At 34.2% G+C, this 21,372-nt stretch overlaps 1 protein-coding gene across 5 annotated transcripts in view; it reads right to left on the bottom strand.

Annotated features, from left to right (window-relative positions):
- Positions 1-595: 595 nt before the first annotated feature.
- KLHL24 (kelch like family member 24) overlaps positions 596-21,372 on the bottom strand; it is a 38,746-nt gene continuing 17,969 nt past the window's right edge. For all 5 annotated transcript variants that reach the window (XM_065943165.1, XM_065943168.1, XM_065943166.1 and 2 more), the window contains 5 exons: positions 17,198-17,382; positions 16,236-16,354; positions 12,736-12,924; positions 11,511-11,699; positions 596-5,602 (listed from right to left, as the gene is read on the bottom strand). In XM_065943165.1, coding sequence (XP_065799237.1) covers positions 5,402-5,602; positions 11,511-11,699; positions 12,736-12,924; positions 16,236-16,354; positions 17,198-17,382 — 883 coding nt within the window. In that variant the 3' untranslated portion in view covers positions 596-5,401. The remainder of the gene's footprint in view (positions 5,603-11,510; positions 11,700-12,735; positions 12,925-16,235; positions 16,355-17,197; positions 17,383-21,372) is intronic.

A 21,372-nucleotide genomic window follows, 5' to 3' on the forward strand; every position in this document is an offset into this window, starting at 1 on the left:
AAGACACTCTGTGCCGTGCTTAGTAACTCAGTCGCGTCCGACTCTTTGCAACCCCATGGACAGAGGAGCCCACAGGCTCCTCTGTCCATGGGGATTTTCCAGGCAAGAATACTGGAGTGAGTTGGCATGCCCTCATCCAGGGGAAGACACACACTAACTTGCCATTTTATTTTCGTGGCACAATTTAAAAACTAAGTGTAACAAGTTAAGCACTGCTTGTGCTTCTGTAATGCATCTTCTGAAGATTTTACTTTTGCTAATGTAAAATCAGACATTGCCTCTTTAGTAAACAATGTACCCTCTCTTCAATACCTGGAATAAAATTCAAGTTCTTTACTCTTGATATTACTATAGGGGTATTTTTGAGAGCCAAATTGAAATAACACTACAGTGCAAATGTGATGGATCACTTTCATAATTAAAAATTTTAAAAATCATAAAAAAAAGTCATGATTTCCTCACACACAGTTTTCACTCTTTTGTTTGGCCTTCTAGTTACTTTGTGGACATACCAATAAATACATATATTAACTTGTAATTTCCCCCACTCTTTTTTCAAACGACCCCTTGAATATATTTAAGACATAACAACGAGTTTTTGGTAAATAAAATTTAATACAACTGTAGTCAAGTAATAATGGTTAAAAGACATTTTTTAATTAGATGCAACTTTTTAAAAATTAAAGAAAAACTATGCATAAAGTATATTTTAGACGAGACATGAAAGTATTAGTGTGCCGCAACTGAACTGAAAACAAAGAAACACGGAGCGTTTTTTCACTGTGAAGACTGGAGCATCTGAAAGCAAATGACACCTGGCTGCCACAGGTCTGTACAAGCTATAAAGCACTTTACGCTTTTGTTCAACTCTATAATTGTGTTGTCTTAGATAGCTCCAGAGACTTTCAACAAGATTTAAATAAAGAAACCATGGGGTGGTATTGGGGCAGGAAAGATTAAGAACTTGGATAAATGAAAGAGTCTGTAGAGGAAAACACAAAAAATTGTACATAAGAATGGAGCAAAAATAAGTAGATTTACTTTTTTGACACTGGATGTAGATACTGCAAATGATGTTTACAAGGATTTACTCGAGAGATTTTTTCTTACTATCTTAAAAAGCAGCTTGGCATCAAACAAAAAACCTCCCCAAATACAGTAAAACTCCAAACACCCAACGACTTTCTTAACATTTTCCTTCCTGCCAAGCAACCACATAGCTGATGCTCATTAAACATTTTAAGAGCAATTTATAGGAAATAAGTATGGAACTTATCTAAGGTAAACTTTAGGTTAAAAACAAAGTTGAAACAGAACTAGAGAACTTAAGGCACATAAGCAAAAACAGACGCAGTTATTTTGAAAACATTAAAACAAATTCTTTTCTTTGGGACAATATATAAAATAAGTTACAACTACTGCTATTTAAAAAGATTTTTAATGATGATCTTTAGCACTAAGTAAATTTAATATCTAAGGCAATCACACAAATGTAAAACATCCATAAAAAACATTTTTAAAAAAGTATGAAGTATGTTGACAATGTCTCTGGAATTATCAGTTCACACTTTCGGCTCAAGTGGTTTCTGATACCTAGCATTAGATGTGACAGTAAGTATAGCTAGCTAGCCAAACCTGTTGCCTTAAAGGCCAACCAATTTGCCCCATTCTGGTTTCTTGGTATGGTGAATTTAACTAAAAGGAATAATGGGGTGAGGTGATGTAAACCTAGCTTTCAATATAATGCACAGAAATTCTAATAAAGGCCAAAATTATGTTGAGGTTAACTGGTGTCTTGAGCTTAGGAAAATAAAGGCAGTCCACAGGAAGCCTTTAAGAGACATTATTTTATCACTTGGCACCACATAAATAGCAATTTCTTCTCTTTGAAAATATAGTCTGGAGTAGATGATGTCCTTTCCATGTATAAATCTCAAGAAACAAAAGGCACACACAAACAATTCAACCCTCTCTTTTCATGTATGGGTTCTCACAGCATTTCTTTTTTAAAAAATCTATTGCCATATCCAGACAACAGGAAAAAAACACACCTGGTTTGTATCCTGACAAAAGTAGTATAATTGAACCTTTGTCTTTCCTGAGTTTCAAAAAGGGTATGACAGTAGAGATACATAAACAATTCATATTCACTAAGAGAAAATGTATCAGTCCACAAACATTTTCATCTAAATATAAAAAAGTGAATGTTTAATTACCACCACGTGTGAAGCCCTTTTACCAAACTGAATTTACTCTAGAATTATGAACTGAAAGTTCCTTAGATATGGCACTTTAAACATTCCAATTAGGCAAAAATGACAAGTTAATACCCTGAGTATTTACATCATTTTTTTAAACACCTGGTTTAAATGGAGTAAATACGTGTGTTTCAGTCATCTAGGGAAAATAAAGGTTACTGAAGACCCAATAGGCTACTATTTCATACATGTGCAGTAAAGTCAGTGGGAAGATTAGAGCAGAAGAGGAAGGTCTTTCTGTTGTAAAAATTAGACCACGTTATAGCTCACTCACATATAGGAACCACATGAAAAATGACTCAAGTTCATGAAAAAAAAAAGTACATTTCTCTTGATCCACAAAACCTACCTTTGAATTCCCTTCCCACTGAGGTATCGATGGCTATGTTTACCAAACTTGTATCTCCCTCCAGTTTGTTTCCTGATCTTGTAAATTGTATGCATTATATAGATTCTGACTGTGTATGAGTCATCATACTAATATTCATCATATCTTTTCGTATGTAAAAGAGCACTCTAGAGACGCCCAAATTAAAAAAAAAAAAACAAAAACCAGAACTTCTCGAATTGAATTTAGTAAGATCAACTAATTTTTACTTTGTTTGTTTCTCTGATCAGAAACCAGAAACTGCTAAAATTCTTGGTTTTTGTATATGTGTGTAGATTGAGTATACTATCTATCTATGTATATACATATATACTAATCCAAAGGCTTACATGAGCATCACAAACCAAAAGAAAATGTCAGCTATGTGATGACAATATGAATATAATCTGACACCAATTCTGTTGATAAATTCCTTTTGATATACTAATTATATCCTAAAATTCTTCATTATTTTATCAATGCTGACCTCATTATTTATAAAAAATCAGTAAAGGAAATTAAAGTATCAATTGGGTAATTTTAAAAATTGCTAATTTCATAAGATTCAAGCTAAGTTCTTGGTGACCTACTTATGTAGTTTTAAATTACGTAGAGAAAAAATAAAAAAATATTGGCATAAGGTTCATGTTTAAACAAATTGTTTTATAGGATTTCATTTCAAATTTACTGTAATAAACACATGAATATTAAAAATAAACATATAACAAAATACAAGTAAATAGTTAATACTTACAAAAGTACTAAAATACAGGTTATACTGAGAAAGGCTTTTCTGTAAGAAAGTGTCTGTATTTATGGATGGGCATAGCCTTACAAATACACATGAAAATAACAAGTATCATTTGTATAGTCCTCAGCATTTACCAACACTTTTCTCATACATTATCTTACACACCACAAAGAATTTCTGAACTAAATAGGTTCCATAATCTACAAAGGGTATGATGCAGAAGTAGATGCTTACTCTAAAATTAAAACAAGTATCCCAATTGTATCTATTATTGTCTTTCAACTAAAATAGTAGAAAACTGGCTTCTGAATTGCTTTGATAATTATCACAAAAAGGTACATATCATTTCAAATTATGATTTGAAAAATAAAAATTCCCTAAAATTTGTTAAGTTTTTTAGAATTTTCCTCGGAATTCACAATCCAGCTAGGCATTAAAGTTGATACTGTATAGTGTATTTGAAATCTCTGTATCATTCTAAAATGGGAAAAAAGAGTAAGTTTGTCAATGTTAGGTTTTTTGATTACTACTTTGGTTTTAACAAAAATCTGGTGACACTATAATTATATATTTGCATCATTTCTCCTACGGCAAGGAATATATAATTAAGATGTGAGACAACAATAATGCCTGGGAAGTTGAAATAGAGCAGGCTACCTGGAACATCCCTAAAATACTGTAAATTGTAAAGAAACATCCCTAAAATACTGTAAATTGTATCTGTCTACCCAGGAATAACAATAATCACTTATGCTGTAGTTCCTGCCATCCCATTTGCCTTAGAAAAAAAAATTTCACACTCTTCTCTGAAAACTAATAAGCTTTATACACTGGAGTTGAAACATCTAGACAAAGGCAATTTGATGTAGAGAAGCATGAGAATGTTGTTCAACATTTCACACAATGGGTACCAAATGAAGATTTATCTTAGAAAACTGCTACTACTATTGTTAGTTTCTTCAGATAGTTAACTTTAAAAGAAATATGGACCCACTGAGATAGGTGGTCCCTGCTTTATCCTTTAAGGGCAGCTTAACAGTAGAGACTCCCAGGATTTTTAGCTGTTCACACGAAAACAGGATAACCAGGAAGAGGTCCTCACCCAAAGCACCATTCCAATGAGGTCAAACCCTACTGGGCTAGGGAGAAAATCTGTCCCTGTTTTTACAAGATAATATTGCAAAGTAGATTTCAGCTCTTCTGCAAGGTTTAAGAAAAGGCGCTTCCCTTAGAGGATTTAGAGATGATACATAAATACTTTTGAGAGCCACAGTGGGTCATTTTTCCTTCAAGAGTCTTAGATAACTTTTTCTTAGGAACTAATCTGTAATTTTAATCCCCACTTTAGGGGGACTTGCTTTTGTTTCTTCTCCCCAAAATATCTTTAATATAAGAAAGCAATTCTAAGAATGAAGTCACAATAACTTAGTATTTTCTGATACTCAGATCATTGCCATTACTGTTTTTATCAATTACAGAAAAAAACCCGTAATAAAGTTAATCAATTTGGATGTATTTTTTAGTGAAAAAGATTTTTAAAACTGTTTTTCCCTCCTTAGAATGATTCTAAGCATATGATTTGACCTAAATGAAAACTTGTCATGCAATTTTCTACATATATATACACACACATACACACTTATGTGACAAAATAAGGAATAAACAGTCTTGCAGGTAAACATACATAAATGAAAAGACCATTCACCAATTCCTAAAAGTATGCAGGCAAACATTATTTCCTACACCACATAGGCTTTTTTTTTTTTTTTAACAAATACAAAGGTACACTCTCACAGCCCAAGCAAAAACCACTATTATCTTCAAAACAAAAATTTTTTTTCCCCAATTACAGAAAAGGCTTTATTACAGTTTAAAAGATTGGTATTTGGGGGAGAAAGGCACAACAATTATTATTTTTGTCTTTTTGTGCATATGGCATAAGGAGATAAACCAAGTTCCCACTCTGGAGTTTTTAAAACCTGTCATCTTGGATTGCTGTGGCTTCCTGGGTGAGGTACGCTGGCGTCAGAGCTTGAAACATTTCTCACTGTATCTGTGAATAGTCACACAGCCGTGATAGGACACTGGCCTGGGCATCGCAGCTACCCCTGTGATGATACTTGTGGCAGGATCGTAACAGAGAATAGTGTCTGTAGCTTCTCCATTTTCCCGTCTTCCACCCAGGATATATATTTTACCATTACATACAGACATACCACAGTTTTCCTGTTGAACCAAATTAAAAAGAAAAAAAATTAACTGTTGACCTTCAAGACTTTGGCAGCAAACGGAAAACTAAAATTAGACATGCTTTGACACAATCAAAAGGGAGACGAGAAATAAGTCCCCTTTTGCCCAACTCCTGCTCTCTGTGAAAACTAGATAAAAGTGCATGGGTGCAGTCTTAAAACAGAATACATCTCAGCAACTGGGATCAAGGTATAGGCAGTAAACCGGGGGTTGTGGCCGAGAAAAAGGTTTTAGTTAACTTAATGGTAGTTCAACAAAAATATCCTTGAAGAGTTGCTTCTCCTATATTATAGGACAGCCCTTTACTATAAAAAGTGTCTATTACATGATCAAGGGATAGGAACATTATTAGTTATATGGGATTACCCTCAAGTTGAATGAATGAATGAGAGAGTTATAACCAGATTAAGAAAGCACTGTTACTAGGTGCCTTGGTTGGGGTACAGAAACTCCCCAAATAACATTTTATAGTTAACTTTCTACACAATGATATTCTTAGCTAAATTTACTCTTTATCTGTCATAATATTTATTTTGCAAGGATGAGTGATTCTTTAAAGAAAGAAATTACACTAAAACTGTCTCATTATTGCATAAATCTGTTTATGCTGCAGGTCAATTATTCTTCTATTTAAATTTCACATTAATTCAGACAGTTATTGCATATTATTATCCTGCTTCTACATAACCAACAATGGATAGGTTCTACCAATGATTACAAAAAACATTTTTACTTGATCAGATTTGCTATATATAAATTTCACTTTTGTAGAAAAAATTAAATCTCGGTGGATCTATGTAATAGAGGATAGTATTTTTGGGTTTAGAAGAATAAGTGAGTACTTAAAAATGCCTACATTAGAGTTTATATATACCCAGAATGACTTGGCCCATTATTACTAGTGAATGACAAACTTTTATGTATAATACCACCTATGAATTGTATCAATTATGTGCCAAACTATAACACTTTTCATCTAAAGCACAATGAGCTCTTTCTATAAATTCTGAAAGTTCTAAATACCACAAAAAACGATATCCTTAGTTTTCAAGTACAAGCTGGCTTGCACTATTGAACTTTATAGTCATTTGGATGATGATTCTTAAACTTTAAAATTATAGGATATTGTTATTAACATCATTTCTTAAATAGTGCTCAGAATTGAAACAAGCAGTCTTCAAAACTGGTATTCACTTGTATCAGGAAATGACTTGCATAGTAGTTTATTTCACTCTATGATAATCTCAAGAGTAATGGCAGCTAGTAATAAAAATAACTTAATAACACATGAAGTTTTAAATGTTATTTTTCATGACTTAAATGAAACATAATTTTAATATTGTAAAACATACTTCTCTTTATTATTTTAAAATAATGTTTAATCATTAAAATGCCAACAATAAAGAAAAAGAATCAGATTTCTTTTCGTTTATTATTCTAAACTTAAATGACATTTTAAATACCTAGTCCGCTGAAGAAGGCTAAAAAAATACTTCATTAGCCAGTAAAAAAATTTCACAATTAAAAAAATATGTTCCTGATGAAAATTAAAAAGCAAAATATGTTTATAATATCAAGTTGTGGCTTTTAGGAATTATGCAATGTCAAAAGACATGAAAATAGCAAGGTACAGCAGGGAAAAATGCTGGTTCCATTATGACCACACAAAAAGAGTTCATTTTTTTAGCTCTTTTTTGATCATTCAATATTCTAAACTCTTTAAAACTATAACCTTTGACTCAAATAGCTTTCTACCATGAAATTGGTAGATTTCATGAAATAGTTGATTTATCATTTTTCATTTGATTAGTACTAAAAGGGTAGGCAGACTCACAGATGGTTCAAAAATTGCCTATCAACAATACATACATACATACATTTAGAGGTACTGGTTTTAAGAATGGCCCAGGGGAAAAAGATAATCCCAGAAATCTCAGTATTTTTTGTTTCAAGAGATTTGACATACTAGACTTAAGACTTCAATATAGATTTAATATACTTCTGATCTAAATGTTTCTTGAAATTTCTGAAGTCAATATCAGGCACTGTCTAATTAAGGAAAATGTGCCATATATGTCCTCTTGTTTTTCCTTAATTTTATCTCAATCATTGAAAGACATATTCCTTAGTATATTATCATATGTGAAATAGATTGCCAGTCTAGGTTCTATGCATGAGACAGGGTGCTCAGGGCTGGTGCACTAGGATGACCCAGAGGGATGGGATGGGGAGGGAGGTGGGAGGGAGGTTCAGGATGGGGAACACATGTACACCCATGGCTGATTCATGTGAATGTATGGCAAAAACCACCACAATATTGTAGAGTAATTAGCCTCCAATTAAAAATATATATATTCTTTATATGCCCTGTGTTATGCTAGATGCTGGCAATTATCTTCCTAACCTCTGCTACTGTTTTGTATAGTACAGTCAACTTCCCAGTGAATAGTAGCTCTTAGTGAAAATGCACTATATTGAAAAATATTCACTGTAATAAACCAATAAAAAACAACTTTGGTTAAAAAATTTAGAAGTTAAGTGTAAACACTTGTCATACAGCTGAATGTGACCGTAACAAGGGTTCTTCTGTGGCAGGGCACATTCTCACCTGTTTCTTGTAGAAGGACAATGAACCAGACAACTGCAGTTCATTTTACTTAAATATGATATATAAGAGGAACAGAAGACTATGTTCCCTTTGTACCATGAAGCTGAAGATCCTATTATGTCCCTTTCATCAACTGAGGCAATGTTACTCTGAATACCTTACTAATTGGAGAGCATACTTCAATGTCAACAACTTCAGAAAAATGGTGTTATACCCAAACCCTAGTCATTATCCTTACAGTCTATATATCTTATATTGTATATAAAATTGTCTTAACATTAGGACCCTCTGTTACTTCACTATTTGTTTACTTATTCAATAAATATTTACTAATAGGGGTTAAGTATAGTGACAGATCAGAAAGAAAAGACATTAATTCTGAACAGGGCAATCTCAGCTTGTTGTTAAGTATGAAGTGGTCCTTGAAAGACAAGTAGAGAAGGTAGAAAAGGCATTAAAGGCTAAGCGGACAGAATGAACGAAGGCAAGAACACATACCATCTGGATAGCAAATGGAAGCAACAGATACTAGTGGTAAAGTGTTAGAAAAGCAAGACATTAGAGAAAGAAACTGTAATTAGAAAATATTGTTTTAGTGTAGGTAAGAGCTGATGAGAACCTTAACAAAAGCAGGAACACCACGAATGGAAAATGGCAGGAGCTCAAGAACACAGAGCTGATACAGTGGGTTGATTCAATTTAAGAGAAAGTAAGAAAAGTTTTAAAAATTAAGTTTGGTCTCTGCCCCCAGTTCCTGATGTAGCTCCTAAATCCCCTGGAATGTTCTGGTTGATGAGAGTGTTTTTCGTTTTAACAAAGTGACACTTGGTGGACTACTAGATGAGGGGTGGTCAACAGAGATCAAGTCATCATTAGAAGCTTGAAAAGGGTTTCTCCCCAACCCTCCCTTCTCTGGAGAGGGGAGAAGGGCTAGACATTGATTTATAGTTGATCATGTATAGATGATAAACCCTCCATAAAATCCCCAAAGTCAGGATGTGGAGAGCTTCTAGGTTGGTAAACACATCCATGTGCTAGGAGGATGGAGCACCACAAATCCATGAGGACAGAAAGTTCTGTGCGTGGGATCCTTCCAGACCTGACTGTGGGTACCTCTTTATCTGGCTGTTCATCTATGTCCTTTGTAATAACCTGTAAATATAAATAAGTGTTTTCCTGAGAAAATTACTGAACTTGTGGTGGGGACTGTGAAAAACTTGATTTATAGGTTTTTTATTTTAATTTATTGATTGATCAGAAGTACTGGTGACAACCTGAGATTTGTGACTAGCATCTGAAGCAGTGGCAGTCTTATGGGACTGAGTCCTTAAAATCTGAAGCTAACTTCAGGTTGTGTCAGATCTGAATTGAACTGTAAGACACCAGTTGGAGATGGAGAGTTGACTGGTGTGGGAATAAACTCACATATCTGGTGTCAGAAGTGTTGTGAATAAGAGAGAAACAGAGTTTTTCCATTCACTAGGTTGTTTGAAACAGAAAAAGCAAGCTTGGGGAAGAAGGTGAATTCTGTCTGGAGTCTTCAGTGCAGTTCAGTTCAGTTCAGTCGCTCAGTCGTGTCCGACTCTTTGCGACCCCATGAATTGCAGCACGCCAGGCCTCCCTGTCCATCACTAACTCCCGGAGTTTACTCAAACTCAACTCCATCGAGTCAGTGATGCCATCCAGCCATTTCATCCTCTGTCATCCCCTTCTCCTCCTGGCCCCAATCCCTCCCAGCATCAGGATCTTTTCCAATGAGTCAACATTTCACATGAGGTGACCAAAGTACTGGAGTTTCAGCTTTGGCATCAGTCCTTCCAATGAACACCCAGAACTGATCTCCTTTAGGATGGACTGGTTGGATCTCCTTGCAGTCCAAGGGACTCTCAAGAGTCTTCTCCAACTCCACAGTTCAAAAGCATAAATTTTTCGGCGCTCAGTTTCTTCACAGTCCAACTCTCACATCCATACATGACCACTGGAAAAACCATAGTCTTGACTAGATGGACCTTTGTTGGCAAAGTAATGTCTCTGCTTTTTAATATGTTGTCTAGGTTGGTCATAACTTTCCTTCCAAGGAGTAAGCGTCTTTTAATTTCATGGCTGCAATCACCATCTGCAGTTTTGGAGCCCCCCAAAATAAAGTCTGACACTGTTTCCACTGTTTCCCCATCTATTTCCCATGAAGTGATGGGACCAGATGCCATGATCATGTGAGCTTTAAGCCAACTTTTCCACTCTCCTCTTTCACTTTCATCAAGAGGGTTTTTAGTTTCTTTTCACTTTCTGCCATAAGGGTGGTGTCATCCGCATATCTGAGGTTATTGATATTTCTCCCGGCAACCTTGATTCCAGCTTGTCCTTCTTCCAGGCCAGCGTTTCTCATGATGTACTCTGCATATAAGTTAAATAAGCAGGTTGATAATATACAGCCTTGACGTACTCCTTTTCCTATTTGGAACCAATCTGTGTTAGAACATATCAAATAGGCAGTTGGAAATTTGAGTCTGGAGCACAGGAAAGAGGCTTTAATGGAGAATAAGATTTGAAGTCATCAGTACTGAGCAGGAATAGAGTATAAACTGGGAAAAAGGCAGGGAAAAGAGGCTCAGGCAATACCCATATTTAGGGGTTGGGTGAAAAAACCCAAGAGAACATGAATGAGACTCAGAAAATTATTAGTAACAACCTTTGTGGGTACAACACCTCAAAAGTGGTATGGGTTGAGCCAGATTTCCAGCATCAGGGCCATCAAACATTTTGATGGTGGAAGAAAGGAGGGTAGAAGTATGAACTAAAAGGCCAAGGGAAGGCCTTTTTGGGGTGGGGGTAGAGGCAGAGTATGAGTACAAATGCAGTGTGAATGAAAGAGAACCAAGTATAGTAATTTTCTTTATAACAAAAAAACAACATGTTACCTAGTTTCTAACTGCAGAAGCAAAGAAACCACTTTGGGAGCATTTCTCCTCTTTTGAAATGTACAAGAGAGAGGGATAAGAACTGGAGTAGGAGTCTGATAAAGGTCAAGAGGGAAAAAAACCCAACAGACCAAGTACAATACCTACTTTACCACGGGACAGTAAAAAGTTATTTCAATAATCCATTCCTTGGAAGGAGTTCAAAATACACCATATGCTATTATGTGGAACTTTCAAAGAACTGTGAAATAATCCAAGTGTACATGAAATATAGTCTGACGTTACTATATATTCATACTCGTACTGTACTCGGTCTCTCCTACACTGATTTTTCTTTTGGTCCGTTTTATGCTATTACCTGTCGGCTGAATGTATTCTGTACATGCATCCAGTAATCTTCAACTGGATCATAACAGTATATTGCCTTGGTCAGTCCACCAGCAACATATATCAGGTTGTTTAAGGATACGGCTGTTATACACCTCTTGGCAATAGGAATAGCTGCACGAAGTAGCCAAGAATTGGTTTCTGGATCATAGGATTGAACCTAATAATATACAGAAATATTTAATTAAAATTTCTCAACAAGAATGCAAATTTACTTAATAAAAGTTTGCCAATATACAAAAATGTGATTAAAATAAAATTCCATTAACTCAGAATTAAGGGAGGCTGGCTTGAGAATGAAATATCTGAATTATCAAGCAGAACAGAGTGACAAACACACACAGATTGTTTCTCAGATGAATGGCTACCAGATTTGCTTTGTTCCCATTAAAATTAACAGTCTAGATTTTAAAAAATTCTGTTACAGAGGATAAGTATTCCTCAGTTTGAATACAATTTCTTTACATATTTAGGGAGTCCTTTCTTCAAAAGAATACTAGCAAACCTCAATTTACTCCACTTTGAATTATCACAAGTTCTGAATTAATGAATTCTAAATATGTAACATATGACATTATATTAAAATTTGAGAAAAAATTTATTGACAAAATTTAGTAAACTATTGTTAAATGAATCAGGCATTAGATACTTGTCTCCAGAATAAACGATATTTTCAGAGCTATCAGTATGGCACATGTTCTGTTGTCCCAGGAATTTAATGAACTGCAGCAGCTTTGAGCCATCCTATGTTTAGAGAGGTTTTCTTCCCTTTGTTCTAAAGAATATTTTCAAAGTACACAGAAAATGACCCATTTGAAAGCAGCATAATTGGTTACTGTCTCACCCTTTGCTAGTTCACTTACCAATTGTATTCTGAACAAATAATTTTTTTATTCTGTAAACCATACTATTAAATGGTATGTAAACCATACTATTAAATGGTTTATTTAGTACAAGATCTCAAATTTGAGAATAGTCTCATCTCAAAAAGATCAAAGCATACTTTTAACAGAAAAATGTCAGATATATTATGATTTTATTTTAGTAACCTGAAACTCAATGTTTTTCTCCCAAAGTACCAGACAATTTTTAAAAGGCCCTTCACACTAAGGGACCAAACTACCTACTTGTTAGGCCATTTGTATTTCTCTTCTTGTGTATATCAGTGGTTATTTCTGTAAGGAAACATGGCTTACCTTATCAGAACAAGTATTATCATCAGGTCCTCCACCAATCACAAACAATTTGCCTACACAGCTGGTCACGGCAGGAGAACTTACTGCTTCCTTAAGGGGAGCAACTTCAGTCCATCGATTTGAAAAGGAATCATAACATTCTACGCTGCTAAGTCTGTTTTGCCCATCATAGCCTCCAACAACATATACCTACATGTAAAATACATGGAAAAAATCTTAATTATCAAAAGTTTGAGTTTTTAACTAGTTGGCTAAAGAAAAGGGACCTCTTCCCTTTAAAAGTTCCTTGTAACTGTTAACTGCAATATATTTAGCTCTGTTTCTGGACCTGTTAAAAAAATTATCATCCTCTCACTACCACCAAGGAGATATTTTAGACTTTTTTTCATAATAGCCCCCTCCAATGAAATTTTTAATACCACAGATATATTGTGTATCTGTTTACATACTATATGTATATCTCTGCATTATGCACAAAAGGACATGTATAGCTTGAAGTAAGAAGCAATCTTCATCCCATTAGCAGCAATACTACTTGCATTGAGAAATACAGGATTTAGCATAAATGCTCATATTCACGTATGGTGAATATTTGAATATTATAAAACTAGAATAAAGCTCTAAAATAGAATAAAGCTAGAAACTAAAATACTAGGTAAGGATTACTAGACTGTGAGATCTTTGAAGGCAGGGCCTATCTTGTTCTTTAATTTAGTTCCTATAATGCCTAGAAAAGTACCTGGCACATAATGAACTCTAGACTGTATATTTCAAAGAGCTTTCATATACATTTTCTTTTCACAAATATGAGGAAGTAGGACAAGTGAACAATCAACAGGCCATTTATTAAATCAGCTACATGCAGAATAATCCATTAAGCATCATGAGATATACAAGAAATCTTTAACCTATAGAAGCTCTCCAATTTAACATCTACAATTCTTTTAATGAACAATTATCATCAACTTTTCTCTGCATCTATATCTAACTAACTATTAAGTTCAACTGAGCCTTCTTTCATAGCATCTCTCACATCTGTCCCTTCCTTTTGTTTTCCATTGCCACTATCCTTCCTCAGCGTCCGTATCATTTCATACCTCACAATCTTCTCCTGGTCTCCACTCTTGTACTCTCTAAACCATAGATTAATCTTCGTAAAATATCTCATGAACTCCTTTTACTAGTCTAACAATGAATGCCAAATGGTCAAGGCCAAACTTTATATTGTCATTGTCATTCAAGTATGTTCACAATCTATCTTTCTGTACTCTTGCAAATTTCCTTAGCAGCCAATGTTACTTCTATTTTGCATTTCTTACATTTAAAATGATCTATTGGTGGGTCTGTTCTTGCAACACCATACAGCCCAGAGAGGTTAGGTAATCTATTCAAGGTCATGCAGCTATGGAAGGGGTACGGAAACTGAGGTATAATGTAGTACTTAAAAAATATATATATATATATAATGTAGTACTTAAGGGCACAGCTTTGAAGTGAGGAGAGGTAGAGTCCACATTGGCTCTGCCACTGCACATAAGACCGTGCCTGGGCAGTTTACCTATACTCTCAAACTCTGTCTTAATTTCCTCAATCTAAAAATGTATACAATAATAGTACCTATCACATAATTTTGAGGGTTAAACTTTAATACTACACTACATGCATAAACTAAAAATATATGCTATGAGCCTCAAGATAAGAGGCTCCGAGATTGAGAAAATCTGAGCTTTTGCCCCTGCTTTCTCACTTTCTGTGCAACCTTGAGTAAATGACTCCATCTCTCTGGATTTAGTTTCTTCATAAATTGAAAAAGTTACATTAAATATTTTCTAAGATTGCTTCTTGCTCTAAAATACTATATTACAAACCATCCAGTGTTTCCTTAACAGAAAACATTTATGCTTTAAATAACTTTATAGGTTTGAATTCAGCCTTGAATGTAATTTTTAGGATAACTGTTTTCCATGAATTGAGTACTTGCTGTGGAAGGATAGAAGGAATCCTTTTATTTTTTGAATTAGTGCTTCTAAGTTTTGTGTAACTTCAAGTCAAGTATACTAATATTTATCAAGTAAATTTGTGTTCATCAATCCATAAATGATGTTTGGAACATCAATCATTTTCATACGCTTTTCTATGTTCAGAATAAAGAATTATTATTATCTTCTCTTTCAACCCCTTAATTATTTTACCTGCCCCTTTTATGCTGTCATTCTTGATGTACAGCTACCAAAACTATATCAACAAACCAGTGGTTTTAGAAAATACTGTTAGTATTTTATTTCCATTACACCTACCTTAAGGTCCTCATTATTTCACTAGTTTTGTCAGTGGCAGCAGCACACTAGATCAGTACGTTAGGAATTAACAGTAGCTTTCACACTGCACTTTGAGAAGCTCTGCAGTACACAGTTTTTAAGAAGCTTTTGTGGGGAGATAAGAGGGAAGGAATGAGAACTGATAGGTGGCTGAGTGGGAAGGGTTCCTGGCATCATCTCTGTTCCAACTAGAGCAGTTCTGCTTTCTCATTGGTGGCTCTAAAATGCCTTCACGAGAGGGCTTAAGAGGTAGCAATCATTTTAGTAGAGGGTAATAGGGAACCAATAAAAAAGGTATGTGTGATATATTCAGTTTCTTGTGATAACCTATAATGGAATATAATCAGCAAACAAATAAACCCCTAAAGCATGAATCACTGTGCTATATACTTGAAATTAACACAATACTGTAAATCAACCACACTTCAAAAAAAAACATGCAAGCCAAGTATGTTGGTTTTACTTAGACTGCTCAGCAATCTGAAGTGGCTTTGGAGGAGTTGATAGAGATGGAGGCAGGAAAAGAATCCAAGTGAGCCCTTGGTACACAGCTGTATTTTTATCTGCTTTGTGTAACAGCTTTTTATATTAATTTAACTTGAAAAAACTGGCTGTAGTTGCCACTAGTCTACTGGTGATTCTCAAGTTCCTAAGGACAGTGAATGGTCCAGAATCAGATTATATGTTTTTTATATTTACTAGCGGCAGTCAGTAGTAAGTTTGCTTTAAAATAAGCTGGTGAGTTTATCTTAACACTTATTTGCTTTGTCCTTACTTGTACAAATAATAAAGATAAAATAATATGACTCTAGATAAATATATCTTGGCCTGAATGCCAAAGTCAGTAAAAGGAAAAAAGACTGCTTGGATTAGACACTAGCCTGTTTTTGTACTTGATGTACTCCTTTATTTTCCAGTGCTTCTCAGGCATTTAGAAACCAATGGTGCATGAGAAAAGAAATGTGCTGCACTGCTACAAATTCCAAGTTGGGAGAACAAAATATCCATTCAAAAGTACAGTGTCAAATTGTTTATATCTTCATTTTATGTACTGAGGTTAGAAGTGAAAGGAAATACAAGCTGAGTCCAAAATACCCAGAGGGTGAGTAAAATGAAGGATTCATCTGTGGTATTTATTCTGGAAAGGTACCAGCAATAATAACAAAAAGTGGTTTCTCTTACTTTACCAAGGAGGACAGCCATTTTGTGACGCCATCTGCCTTTATTTAGAGAAGCAACTCTGATCCAAATGTTTAACTGTGAGTTATAAATCCAGACATCACGTCCATTGATTCTTCCACCTATAAATGCAAAACATTGCACACACACTAACAAGTATATCACTAAGGGATCTATGCCAAAGGCATAAATAATGAAAACACTGAAATATTCACCCAGTCCAAGAATTTGAGGATTCAGTTCAATAAACGAAACAAAGACCCTCTTAAAACTTCAAATGGAAATAGATCACAGAGCAGATTCAACCTTGTCCATTGTTATTTTGAGAAATAATCACTACATGCCCCAAATAATAAAATGTAGAAAATGAATCTTACTATTCTAATTTTAATGTAGAATAGTAGAATTTTACAATTCTACTTTGGGGAGAATAAACTTTGGGGAGAATTTCAGAAAACATGGGTGGATGAGAGATGCTTAACTCTGAGCACTCTTTACTTTATATACTTTACTGTGTTCCTTAATAAAGTTTTAAAAACTGTACATAATTCTATATGCATTTGAGAGAATTAAAAACATAATATGGCCTACTGTACAGTGCAGGATACTACAGTCAATATCCTATGATAAATTATAATGGAAAAGAATATGAAAAATAATATACATGCATAACTGAATCACTTTGTTGTTCAGTAGAAATTAATAACAAGAAATCAATAACATAAATTGAAAAAAATATGATATGGTTAAAGACATTTTCTGGTGAATCTTTTTTAAGTCATTCTAAATTATCTTGTGCCTATTTTTAAAAACAATAAGTCAGTTTCAGTTTTATTTGTTGTATAATATGATCTGATTAAAGTGGGCATCTCTACTTTCACTCTTTTCTTTTGAGACATTGTCATGGTTTAAAATGGCCAAGTTGTGATTAAATTAAAAGTAGCTACATAATAATTCTTTATTACCTGAAACAAGAATGTCATTCCTTAGAGCACAGACTGCATACTCTGATTTGGTAAATTCGGGAAGTTTAGCCAAAGACTTCCACTCTCCTGTCACAGGGTCGTAACACTCAGTGTATGGAAGATTAAACCCTCCAACTCGTTCACAGCCTCCAACGACAACTATCACCTCAGAAAAGCCAGTTGACCTAAAATAATTATAAAAATGCATAAACAATAAAACATATTTGATTGTTTAAATTCCTAAAAGCATACTGTTGTCATAAAAAAAGTGGAACATTATTATAAAGAGTTAAGTTTATTTTCTGAGTATGTGCCAACCAATAGAGGCTACCAATTATTTACTCTGAGAACATTTATAAGGGGTTTAGTAACATAATCTTTTCACAGAAAACTTCTATGGGTATTTTTTCTAAGAGTTTTACCTTAAAAGTTGAAAAGCAGTCCAAAGATTATACCTAATTGAACTGGAACCCTGGTAATACTTTTGAATGGAATTTTAACAGCAATTCAGATAAGCATAACCACACAAGTTAAGACAATGCACTTTTGTAAATGCAGGAAAATGGTGCTTTTTCATCAGACTGCTAGTTCTAAAAACACAAATTCACAGTACAATTTAAGTATCCTTTAGAGGAATACATGTATTTGTTCAGATATCATTTTGAAAAATAACTTTTTTTTTTTTTTTTAACCACACTACACGGCTTTCAGAATCTTAGTTCCCTGACCAGGGATTGAATCCACGCCCTCAGCTGTCAAAAGTGCAGAGTCCTAACCACTGGACTGCCAGGAATTCCCTAAAAATATTATTTTTAAGCTTAAGTAAAGTAAAGTAATCCAGCTCAAAACGCTGGGTGGTCTCCAAAGATGTTAACAGAGTTTACAATAAAGAATGCTACAGGAAAAAGGCAAGATGAAAAATTGTACAGAAAGTCTGATCAATACTATGTAATTAATGCGTCTAGAGAGATCATAGCAAAGTGCTAATAATGGTTTTCTCTGGATTGTGTGGCTTCCTCCTTTATATCAACACAAATTTTCAAAACAGTAATGAGCATGGGCTACTTTTAGAGTGGAAAAGACAACTTTTAAGTGCACTAAGGGAATCCTGAGGTTTACGTTAATTACAGGCTTCTTTTACTTTGTAGTTTAAACTTAAGATAGAGACAGGAAAAACTAGCCAAGCTTTTTCTTTTTGTTCCTAAGGCTCATGGAAATAAAAAGTCTTGTAATTACATTTCATGGCTGCTACAATGTTAAATCTCACAAACAAAAATGTTAACAATCCCTCTTCTCTTACTTACATGAAAGGAAAAAAGATCAGGTTAAAACACTTATTAGTAGTTTTAGTCAGTGTGATGTTTTACAATTTCACTAGGAAAAAACAGAATTAAGCAGCATTGGTATACCCCTTTGATAGAGCTGCTACATTCTAGCTATACTTACTTGCAGTTATTTCAACTAACAATCATTCACCTAGTCAGTCCATGTCAGGCATACTTTTTCCATTATAAAATCAGAAATAAATATCATAGAAAAGAATTCTGTCCACAGATGCAATAAAAATTACTTTTAAGAACCCGGCAAATAATATAACCCTAATCTAGTATATAGCAAAATATTATCAGAAGGACTCAAATACTGTCAATAATATTTACTATTTTCCAAATAATTCCAAAATGAAAATATTAAAAGTAAACAGTAGATAGCACCAGTCACTTAGTAGTATAACTAATGACCAATTTATCCGTCTTTCCATATTAGTATTATTTCCTTAAATCTTACTTAAAATACTTCTAAGACAAACCCATGTGATAATCCTCAAAGTCTTACCTATTGTTTGAGCAAAACAAAAACTGCTAAATATTGTTACTGGGGTTGAGTCACTCCTAATAGTTTTAATACAAAATTAAGGTAACTTTGATAGAATTTTGTTTTATACTTTCTTTGGGTTTCTCAGGTGGCACTAGTGGCAAAGAACTCGCCTACCAATGCAGGAGATATGAGAGACATGGGTTCAATCCCAGGGCTGGAAATATCCCCCAGAGGAGGGCATGTCAATCCACTCTAGTATTCTTGCCTGGAGAATCCCATGGACAGAGGAGCCTGGAGGGCTACAGTCCATAGGGTCGAAAAGAGTCTGACGACTGAAGAGACTGAGCATGCACATATAGCATTTTACTTGTTTTATACTTTCCCTTTTCTTGAATTTGCTTGGCCTTCCAAGACTTCTTAGCCCAATAAACATACATTGTCTGTTTTGCACCTTGGGACAAAAAGAGAAAACAGCACAAAAAGCTAATGGCTAAAACATTTAGTCTTACTAAATAAAGGATTATTTCAGTGACTGTGTGTATTTATCTGAAAGGATCAGCAAACTAGTAGTTTTGCCTAAATGAAGGTCTCATTTGCAACCAAATGGCTTTTAACTTAATTTGAGACAAGTCTGGTGTTCTCATTAGAGACTGTTAACTCAATATAATAGCTATTTTTATTTCTTGAGCTTGGAAAAATACTTATCTTAGACAGGAAGAAGATTGCCTTAAAGGAAATGAGTTGCTGCTGCTGATAATGGTGACGAGAATAAAAAAAGCAGCCAAGATGATAGTATAGGATAAATAAAATTCTAGATACCCATTCAATCTATTATTTAGAGACTATGTTACTTTATTTTATTAATCTTCTCATTTTCTGCTGTAACAAACTAGCAAATATTCACTGCTTAAGTATTAAGCAGTATTAAGTCTTGAGTATTGAGACTTGAGTATTAAGTCTCACCACTTGTTCCTAGGAAAGTGTGACAAGAAAATTATTCTTTTTCTACAATAGTAAATGTTTTTTTAAAAAGTCATCATGCTCTTTAATCATAAACTTGAGAAAAGGTCAAATTAAAAGATCACATTCTTTGATTTATGTGAAAGGTAAAAGAATTATAAATTCTCAAAATATTCTAAACGATATGAACAAAATGTATAGTAATTGCCAGGTTCAGTTAAGAACCTCAGAAGGACTTGCTGGCCAAAATAACAGACCTTCTTATTGTCAGTGCAAACATGCCAGAGACAGATGAACTGCCAAATTAATTTTCATCAACAAAAAGGGGTCTAAAGGTGATCCTTGGTAATAAGAAAAATGACTGAATACATTTAGAAAACACAAAAGGAAATGTTTCCATATAGTGGGAAGTTGGAAGGAAAAAAAGAGAGAGATTAGTGACACAGTCTATTCCAAGACTCAAAAATGCCCGAATACCAAGTAATTGCACCAAAATAATGAATTCAAATAGAGATATGAGACTTTAAGCCCTAAAGAGACCACATGACTCTTTAGTGTGTAGGATACGACAGTACTAAACTCAATGTATTAACTATATATCAAAAGAAGGGATTGATCAGCCCTATATACAATAAGTAAATGAATGAACCAATGAATGAAAGAGTAAGTAATAACCACAGAGGCAAACATTTTCTGTGTCCATTCAAGTAACTTGTCTAAAGGAAAGGAGAAGCTTAGCTAAGCTAACTTGAACATTACTGGTTCTTTGGTAAGAATATTTTATGGTGCGTGAGATTTCCTCAAACTATACTAGCTGGGAAGAGTCTGGTTTTAAAGGTCTACTAGCTCTTTTTGTCTTGATTCCAAACAACCTTTGAAAATGTTGGCTTCCCAACTGGTTAAGTTGCTCACAGTAAGAGAATATGCTGGATGCGTTGACTTAAAATACCTTTTGACAGTTCCATTTGAACAGTTCCATTTTTTGGAACAGCTGACAGTTCCATTTCTTATTGCAAATAAATATAAATAAACTAAAAGATAAATGAATTAATCAGTCTCTCATAATTAACATTGTCTGCTCCTGATAGTCTGATCTTACTGTATCCAAATAACAAAGTTCCTGAGCCTAGAGGAATCACTGGGTATGGTTCATCAATATAAATGTATATAAATGATCCTATAAAGAGGATGACAGTCATAAACCATACGGCTTTCTAAACTTAGTAAGGACAGTTTCAACTTGTGTGGTAACGCTTTCCACCTGAAACTGGAAAAGGCAAAATGGGTTCTATAAAGAAATAGTTGTACCAATTGAAAGATTCAAATATTTACTCTTAAAAATAAGCAATTATCTAAGAATTTATTATCAGGAACTAATTACAGGTATGCTTATATAATCA

This window comes from Muntiacus reevesi, chromosome 8 (genome assembly GCF_963930625.1).
Source record: "Muntiacus reevesi chromosome 8, mMunRee1.1, whole genome shotgun sequence".
Lineage (NCBI taxonomy): Eukaryota > Metazoa > Chordata > Mammalia > Artiodactyla > Cervidae > Muntiacus > Muntiacus reevesi.